The sequence below is a fragment of the Prinia subflava genome, chromosome Z (genome assembly GCF_021018805.1).
Source record: "Prinia subflava isolate CZ2003 ecotype Zambia chromosome Z, Cam_Psub_1.2, whole genome shotgun sequence".
NCBI lineage: Eukaryota > Metazoa > Chordata > Aves > Passeriformes > Cisticolidae > Prinia > Prinia subflava.
This window is the reverse complement of record NC_086283.1, coordinates 65,495,524-65,505,291: the sequence shown is the minus strand read 5'-3', so window position 1 is coordinate 65,505,291 and position 9,768 is coordinate 65,495,524. Positions and strand designations below refer to the sequence as shown.

Below are 9,768 nucleotides of genomic sequence, written 5' to 3'. Positions count from 1 at the left end.
CAAACACAGCTTCTGACCTTCCCCTCTCCAAAGAGGGTGACAAAATGCCTGATACCTTGAGCAGTGCAAGGATCTTGAATGCTCACCCTCCCTTACAGAGATGATGCAAGTCCTGGGCTGTGTATTCGGGCTCAGCTTGGCATCACCACCCATCCCTCCAGGCCTGCTTCCTCACTTTTGCCTCCTCAGAACAGGGAAGACAGAGAGGGAGCTGATACAACCTAACAGAAATTTAACGATGCGCACTGAGAGGTGGTCCTGATGCAATAACAAGAGCTGTACAAGGAACTCCAGCATCATTTTTTATTGAATTGAGGGCTTTGGGATTTTCTGAGAGTATTTGTCTTTAGCATCCAAACCTCATTACACTGTTGTGTCACAGCAGCATGGTGGTAGGACTGCTAAATGAGTAAGACAGTATTGGCCATTTTGAGTTCACCCTGAAGATATCATTTGAGCACTTCAACGTTTTGCAGCCCAAACCTCTTTTCATGCCACTGTCTTTAGTAATTGCAAGCTCTTTGCTCCAAGTGAAAGCAACACCAGTAGTCTGAAAACACTAAATTATATTATTATGGCCACAATCAGAAAAAACTATGGTTATATGAGAAAAAAAAACAACAACAAAAACACCCCCCAAACAAACAGGAGAGCAGTAGAGGAAAGTATGAACTTTCCAGTTCTGTTCTTTATAATGGTTCACAGACCTTTTCAAGCTTACTTTTCAGAAACCATAGACAGCTGCTCTCTGCTGCTACTTTTTGGGTAGGCTAAATCAGTGTGTCCCAGTTACAGAAGCCACACCAAACATTCATTCTCTTGCACTCCTGCTCTTCAGTCATAATGCACATCCCTGCCTCAGGCTGTATTTTCAATCAGCAGTGAGGCTCTGGGACAACTGCTTCTCACTCCACTAGGAGCTAAAAGGTTACATCTGTCACCAGAGGAATAAAATCTTCTCTAGCACTGAAGTATCCATTACAATTTGGAGAACTTCTAGCAGAGAAACATTAGGTGTTTTAAGATGGGCTGCTGGCTATGCGTAACTGAAGCAGTCTCATCTTTGCCCTGCAGATGGACAGTTTGCAATTCCTCTTGTATGCATCCACTTTCTCCACCTTTTCCTAACTGACTGTTTGTCTCTGAAGGACCCTGGCAGCAAACATCCACCTTCCTTACTTCTCTGTCTCTAAACTGCAGCACAAGGAAAGGTGGCCAGCAAATATTGTAGGGGGCCTTAGGAGAGTCAGGAAAGGAAAACCAGAAACAGGAGGCAAAGATTGTAAAGGAAAAGAAAATAAACAATTAATACAACTTGCCACACTTCTGCAAGAGGGGATGCATTTCTCTCTGATTTTGGCATGGTGAGGACCTTGCAGTGGCAAATAAATACACCTTGAATGGCTACAAGGTGCAGCACCAGGCCTTTGGGATGAATTTCTCCTGTAGGACCAAATGGCTTTTTTGCTTAGGGGAGGGCAGGAAAGATGTGCTGCAATGCTTAAGGGAAGCTTTTAGGTGAGGCTGTAACATCAAATGAAAATGACTCTGAATTCCCCACACTGGAAAATGGAAAGTGTCATGCTTGACAGGAGTTTGCCTATCTTGATGACATAAGATGCAGGTGGCTGCTAGTGATCCAGCAGGCTCCTGTTTTGACTCTGTCAGTGTTAGTGTAATGAGAGAGAGTGGAAGTTAAAAGAAAGATGAAAGTAGCCTATGGCTTCAGAAACATCCTTTTTCTGCAAAAGAATTAAGTACTCCAAAACAAAATAGTAAACAGTATGCAAATATAAAATAATAAACAGTATCCCCAAAAGAAGATTGAACTCTGCAATCTTTTTTTAAATAATACTTGAAAACATAAGAGAAAGGGGGAAAAAAGGTAGAAGCCAAGAGTGTAAATGCAGAAGGGCATGGTGGGATCGCTCAGGAAGGGAAGAAACAGTGCTTAGGAAGAAACATTGGTTTGCCTTCCCAGGGCAACTCAGTGCTCCTGGAAATGCTATATAAAAGTACTGAGTCAGCATGACCAGCACTCTCGCCAACCTGGGGAGTCCTGTCTTGGTGGCTAAAGGTCAGCCCTGTTGTTTGGGAGGTGCAGTCCCACTCAGGGAGATGCATAAGGGGGTGCAGTCTATATTTCTTGCTTAGTAGTGGAACAAGCTGTTTCTCCTCCCTGAGCTGGACAGGGTATGAAGCCACCATTGCTCAGGAGCTCATGGGCTGGTCCAAGTCAGTCTGGATAGGTGGACACAGGAGACAAGTAAGGAAGTGCATCCCTCAGACAGACATGTTGGCCACGGCCCTCTCGTACATGCGCTCCAGGATGCGGTGGATGCTGGCAAAGCCTGGCCGGTCCGCAGGCAACTTGCTCCAGCAGAGGCGCATCAGGTTGTAGAGCTCCAGGGGACAATTGTCTGGGCAGGAGAGGACATTCCCATCCCTCACGTAGTAGATGACCTCCTCATGAGCCATCCCATAGTAAGGCTGCATGCCATAGGAGAAGATCTCCCACAGCACCACTCCATAGGCCCACACATCAGACTCCGTGGTGTAGCGGTTGTAGAAAATGGACTCGGGGGGCATCCAGCGGATGGGGATGGCATCGTTCTCATTTGCTTTGTAATAGTCAGCCGAGTACATGTTCCGAGAGAGACCAAAATCGGCAATTTTGACCACCATGTTCTCCCCCACCAGGCAGTTCCTGGTGGCCAAATCCCGGTGGACAAACTTGCGCTCAGAGAGGTAGGCCATGCCGGCAGCAACTTGCTTGGCAATGCAGAGCTGGCTGGTGCAGCCCAGTGCCAGGGGGTTCGGCAGGCCAAGCCTGGTGTCCAGACCGTCCTGCGCCAGGCTGCAGAGGTTGCGGGGCGAGCGGTCGCGCAGGTACTCGTTCAGATCCCCGTAGGCCATGTACTCGAAGAGCAGGCACATCGGCTTCCCCACCGCGCACACGCCTGCGAGAGGACAGACAACACCCGTCACCTGGGCAGCAAAGAGGCCTCTGCTGTGCGAAGGCCAAAACGTCCAGAAATACTTACACAAAAGGGACACTTTCAGTAATGCAGAGAGAGGCGACCATGCAAATACCGTTCACTTTGCATGCATGCATCATGCATGTTGACTCTTTCGAAGCCCTTCATCGGGGATCTAATGCTGAGCTCTGAGGGGGATGCTAACAAGTCATGCACAAGCCTACATGCAGAGTTTTTCTCAACATCACAGGTAAAACACAGAGTTTTGGAGCTATATTTCATTAAGAGCCCAATCCTTAAGCTAGCATTAACAAAAGTATTGCCTCTTTCCAGGTGCAACTGCAAGGACTTTCAGGAAGTAACCTTTAATGTTCTGATCACGTCATTTTAAATTTGTTTATTTGTTGTGATCATTGTATTATTACAACAATAAAACTGTTGTAGGGGTGACACATAAGCAGGAAGACTTCAAAATTATTCACCAAGGGGCATGTTGAAGGGTTCAGTGGAACCCAATTCACTTGAATTGCAAGGAAACTCAGAGCCTTATGGATTTTTCTTTTCTTTAAACAACTCATGCAAAAAATGTTGGTTGAGGAATTACTTTTGGTATGACAGATATTCAAAAATGAAAGAAAGACAAATCAAAAACAGACAACAGAAAGGAGACATTTGCCGTATCAGTTAGACGCAGAACATAGTCCCACGGAAGGGCACATACTTGGCTCTTCATCAGCTTTGTTGGTGGGACAGCATTAACCACATTTCCATGAGCCTTACTGTTCATACAGTGATACAGTAACATTTGTGTGCCTATCATTACGCTGCTAATCAGCAAAGGCCAACCCTTAAAATGTATGTGTTTTGCTTTTTTGGGGCCACCATTTAGCTAGTGGTGAAGCAAATTTCTGGTTGATGACCTAATATTTGAATCTTTGAGGAAAAACAAATGGCTGTTCCCAATCTGATGACATCAGGATCTGACAAGCATGACAAGTGTATGTGAGGGATTTATCATCTAAGCTGTCTTCAATAATGTGGCTGTTTCTCCACAGCCCCATGATGCGAGACTAGTTTGTGCCTGCACCTTTTCCCTTTTCTGACATAAAATGTGATAACAATAAACACAAAGTTTAGTCCAGCTTGGTGCATTTCCTTCTTTTCTTTTCTGTAACCAAAGTACCTCTATCAACGCAGCTTCCCCAAAGCTGTGGTTTATCCATTTCAATATGTTGTGGAGCTTCCTACTGAAATAAATTAAGATCTCAGGTGCCCCTGTTCATGAGAATCAAATCTGCACACAACTTAGAGCAGGATTGCCAGAGAAAGGTGGCCATCAGCATCTACTTCAGACAAAAAATGAAAATTTTCTAAAAGAATATTTTTGCTTAGCAGCTTTCTTCTCAGAAAATGCCTTATTAGCCAAGCTGCAGCTCTAAGACTTTCTAAGGAAAATCTAACAAAAAAGGATGTCCTTTCAGATGAGAGTGGAAGGAAAGAAAGAGATTGGTTTTGTGGCTGGCTTTCTTTGTTCATTTAATTTTCATTTTTTCAGTTCTATGAAGTGTTCAGACATCACCATAGTATGTGGGACCTATAAAACTAACAAGACTTCATGTCTTCCCTTATAAGATATCTGTGTCAATGTTATTAGACTGGAAGCAGATTTAAGCAGCAAGATGGCCAGCAGTATATTCAGTGCAGCATGAGGAGGCTTTGATGTGATGCTACCATCCTGTTAAGGCAATAGGATGCCTCACTGAGATACCTAAAAGCTTGACGATGTTTGGATTGTCAAATTCTGCCATGAGAGCTGCTTCCCTCTGAAAGTCAGCCTGCATGTCTGCAGATGCTTCCTCCTTCAGCATTTTCACTGCTACCATGGTGAAAGGTTCATATGGCAGCAGCCCTGGGGCCCTACAAGGAGAGGGAAGAGAAGAACCACCAGTGATCAACACATGCACACTTAATATAGGTTCTGTTTCTGATGCAAAAGGAACCTTAAAGCCCAGTTTCATCTCTTAGGACTGCAATGTCCATTGCATATTATAGAGATATTTAATTTGGTTCAGGCAGGACTAAATTCAATATAGCTTTTTTTAATCCCTGGTCTTGCTGCTTACAGATTCATTACCACATCTGGTAAAGACATAAATAAGTAACAGGCTGGTAAGAAGCAAACTCTCCATAGGCTGAAGATCACACCATAAACTTAATGGAGGACAGGAAGGACTTTTAGTCCAAACAATTCACTTTTGGGGTACAATGGCTGAGTTAAAAATAAACCTATTTTCTAACAAATTGATGAAAGAGCCTCCGTTCTCATACCCAGCACAATGGTTACTTTGGTATATCTAGCTACTGTTAGAGTGAAAGTAACAATTACAGTAAGTGTATTCCCTTGGTTTTCTATGGAAAATAGCCTTAATTCAACAAGTTATAAAATGATTGGCTAATTTCAGCTGGATTTAATGTGTTGTAGCTGAGGTCTAGAAAACAGTTAATATTCCTACAAGATTGTGGAACCATATGACAGGACAGAAGGGACAAAGCAAACCTGTGCCTTGTATGAAGAACAGGTTAATACGTGTGAATATGCACATTCTGACATTGGTGAATCTTCAACTAAAACTTACAGATACAAATCTTTCGGAGACAGAATCCTGACTTAGAGTAACAATTTGTTTTCTTATACAGAGATCCCTGCACCCTCAACAAGTTTAATTAGATAGGCTTGCCCACCAACAAAGACTCAGGGGTAGCTGTTGCTGGAGAAGAGTAATTTCCACTCCTCAAACATGCACCAAACCTCAGACGTACACTTTGTTTCCTGTGCAAACTATTCCCAGAGGTCTTGCAGCTAAAACACATTCTGTACTGGTAGCCAGCCAGAGCCCACGGAGAGTGGTGCCCACTTATGCCTCATGTTACTACATCAGCCTGGCTGCCCTCCCATTGCTCGAATGACAGGTTATTTTATTGCTCAGTAGCAGCAAGAGGAGACTCCAATTTCCTAAGCAAACTTCCAGCTTCCTTGTCTTCTACTTCAGACACATGGCAGTTGCAACAGTTGCACTTGGATGCTGTAAATGTCAAATGTCACTGGATGGCAGGGTGTCCATCAAGAAAGGAAGCACAGGTGGCTAGATCACAGCTGAGACACTCAGGCAAGGAGGTCTGGCATGCCAGAGCAGAGGATCAGACCCCACACTTGTCTGCTACTGCCTCCATTACAGCACAATGTCTTCCTTCTTTTTCCCTGTGCTGGCAGCAGTTTCCAGTCTTGTAGAAGGGAGGAGTTTGAGCACCTACCACCTGCTGTTAATTCTCAGCACTAGAGCCAGAAGCAGCAGCCTGAACAAAGTAATAGAGAATTTAAAAGTAAAAATAGGAGGCATTTATGTCTTCCAAATAGTTTCACAGATTACCACTCATCCCTGACTAGCAGACCCAGCACAGTGCCAGAGCAGGGGTAGGCAGAGCTCAGACCTGCCTGCTTTGGAGACAGAAACTCACCCCAGGCTGATGTACACCCAACCACCCCATTTCACTGAATCCTGTAATGTAAACCCACCTAAATGTAACCAAATGAGGTTAAGCCGCACACAGTCTTTTAACCGGCCTTCAGGCAAAAGCCAGAAATTTCACCTTTGGTAGCTCATGGTGATTCAGTAGAGTTCTTGGCAGACCTGGGAAATGCACACTAATCTGGCGCAGAGGCAGAGACTGTCTGAAATCTCAGCAGACAGATGTCGAAGTTGACCCCTTTCATGCCCTAAAGACAGTCTTTGCACAAATGATAGGGGCACATCTCCAAGGCAGCAGTGGGAAACTGCTGCCTCTGAACCTGGAGAATTCAGGTGAAGGGCCAGAAAGGGAGTGTTTTTTGAAAAATAGGTTAATTCTCTTCTTGAACTGGGAAGCATCAGAAGAAATTACCTTAGGTAATCTCTCTTGCAATTAATTAAAAGCTGAAGAGAAATTTACATTGTTTGTGCAGAGGGTGGACAGCAACAGTCCTTTGCCTGCTTCACCACCAATGGATTTGTGCACCAGAGGCATCAATTGGCATTTAAGTACATGCTGTTCAAAGAAATAAGCAGCAGTGCAGTTAGGAATTTCACCCTGAGCCTATTTAGAGACTGTTTGATTTAAGTTCCCAGTCAGGTTTGCTTTCCAAAGCAGTAACTATATAAAAAAGACTATGTCCTGTTCCCACCTTGCTCACCATAACAACTGGGTAGCTTTTCTTAGGTCATTAAATAATGCAATTAACTTCTACTGAGTCTGGTGGGAATCTACCTTTACCTTATCCTTTGGTTAAGTGAATAAGTGAGCAGGAGGCTGCTCTGAATCAGCAGAGGATTTTGAGGGGGAAAGGAAGGTTTGGGGTTTTTTTTAATTAACACCCACACTATTTTTCAGCTATATATGAGACAGAAGGTCAAAGAAATACCTTTTGCAGATAGAGAGAACATGAGGAGTTTCTGTTAAGAAACTCTGACCTTAGGGACAGTCTTGTCCCTAAGGAGGGACAAGTGGTGCATTTGCAGTGTCGGTCTACCAGCCTACTAGCAAAAACTCCATACTGGCCTACTAGCAAGGACTCCACATCCAGGCTTTTAGGCAATCCTGATCTTCAGGCTTAGCCTGGACCACTCAGCTCCAGCTCTGGGAGAAAACTTGTGTGCTCTTTTGCACTGAACTGCACGGAGATGGTTCTCTGGTGGCTTGTGGGGTCAGTGTGGTCCTCCCAGGAGGAGAATCAGCCACAAGGACCTCTCTGGAACAGACCTGAGCCAGGCCCTGAATTTTGTTCTAAGCATGATTACTTCCTTATCCTTCCAAGTGTGAAGATGTTCCTGGTGAAGACAGCAGCCTTTCAGGAGAAGCTAGTAAATGATAGCTAGACACTTCCTGTCCTAACATGTTGCTTGACCCAGGAGTGAGTAAACACTGAATCAGGACTCACAGCAGCCAACTGGCAGAGGCATTGCTGGCACTGAGTGCAGAGCTTTGTTTACAGAAGAGCAAGAAACATGAGAGCAGGAGAAGTAAGAGGATTGCTAAACTTAGCTTGAGACGTCCATTTAACACATGCAGGAAAGTACATTTTATCCTTATGAGGTGGGAAGGCAATAATTTGAGTTTTGATAGTTTCAGTAACCTGGATAGACACACAGCTTGTACTAGTGGATCAGCGGTCTGCACTGATCTGCCAGCAGTGTACAGAAACGTTATTTATGTATTCATACATCCTTATAGTAATATTATATTATATATTCTATATATTTATATATGCTATATTATATATAGTATATAACATACTATATGTATTATATGTCCTTATTTACATATTTATATATCCTTATAATAAGCACAGAAATGCTTATTATAACGAATTATAAAGCCTTGGAGGCACTTTTGACAGAGATGGTAATTTAAAAAAAGAGGCCCTTAAGAAGCAACATTTCTGTAGCTCCTTGGTTGAGCCACAGAAGGCAAGCATCTCTCAGGATGTGATACTCCTCACTTTGAAAATGCTAGATAAGATGTGATCCTTTCTTTTTTTTCTCCCATGTCTTTTTCCCTCAGTTTCCACTGACAACAACAAAAAGTCTTAATTGAAAGAAATTGCAGTGCTGAAATGGAGGAATTCCACATAAAAGGACTTTACACCACTTTGGCACTTGCTTAACTAGCACTTTAGTGACAATTGAATGCCCCTTGAGAAGCCTTGCTTGATATCTGTGAAAGTCATTTCGAGAGAAATGACAGGCCTTCAGAAAGGCCTGTGCAGCACTCAAATTGTATTAAAATTCTCAGAGCAAGGCCAAAGCAGCACTTGGCAAGAAGAATGTCTGCCCTGCTGGGGCACAGGTGAAGACTCCTGCAGCATGAGCAGGAAGGTGATGCACCTCAGGGCAGTCTGAGGGCTGTGCTGAGGCTGGGACAAGAGCTGCCCTGTGCCCCTGGTGTGCAGTGCCCCAAGCACAGTTCTTTTGCAGTTTCTATAGCTTTGTTCTTGTTTAGAGCTCAGATGTGTTTGGTAATCCAGGCTAACAATTTATCACAGGGTAAGCATCTGTGACGCTCACACTGCATGCCCTTTGAATTTTGTTATTTTTAGTTCTCTCTGTAATAAAGAAAACTATGCCTGCTTTTTTCCGTTAGAAATAATTTATCTCTTCATTAGGAAAAAAAAAATGCAACACAGCTATTGAAATTGTTTTCCAGCTGTAACACATTTAACCTGTACAGAACTCATTTTCTAGCAGGTGTATCAACAGCTTAACTATAAACATTACAGATAGCATTATGACTGTTTTTTGCAAGGATAGTCCTTAGCTTTGTCAGTCAAAAAAAGCATTTCACCAAGCAGACCTTGGCCCAAGGTGGGACACTGATCCTTCCCTGGGTTTTTATGATGTCATCATACACTACTGCAGCTACAGCTACAAAATCATGCCCCATACTTGTTAACCGCAAAGGACAAAGATAACTGCCCTGACTAAGCAGGGAACTATGCATCCTGTACACTTTCTTCTAGGAATTTGGGGATGGGACTTTAGGGGGAACCATTACTGTCCAAAGATTGTCTTGAAGAAATAATGAATTTTGTCAAGAAAAACTAGACATCTTCCATTCGCCTCGTGTCAAGTAAAGATTTTTCACATTTGTGAAAATGCACAATCTCACCTCCCATGATATTATCAGAACTGAGTTCTCGTTTAATATCTTAGGTTTAAAACAGGTAACAATGGCTGCAAATTCCAAAAATAAAAAGTGA

The 9,768-nt window shown here is 43.4% G+C and overlaps 1 protein-coding gene across 5 annotated transcripts in view; it reads right to left on the bottom strand.

Annotated features, from left to right (window-relative positions):
• Window positions 1-2,145: 2,145 nt before the first annotated feature.
• The window catches only part of MUSK (muscle associated receptor tyrosine kinase), a 55,502-nt gene continuing 47,879 nt past the window's right edge, over window positions 2,146-9,768 (bottom strand). For all 5 annotated transcript variants that reach the window (XM_063422220.1, XM_063422221.1, XM_063422222.1 and 2 more), the window contains 2 exons: window positions 4,747-4,895; window positions 2,146-2,960 (listed from right to left, as the gene is read on the bottom strand). In XM_063422220.1, coding sequence (XP_063278290.1) covers window positions 2,284-2,960; window positions 4,747-4,895 — 826 coding nt within the window. In that variant the 3' untranslated portion in view covers window positions 2,146-2,283. The remainder of the gene's footprint in view (window positions 2,961-4,746; window positions 4,896-9,768) is intronic.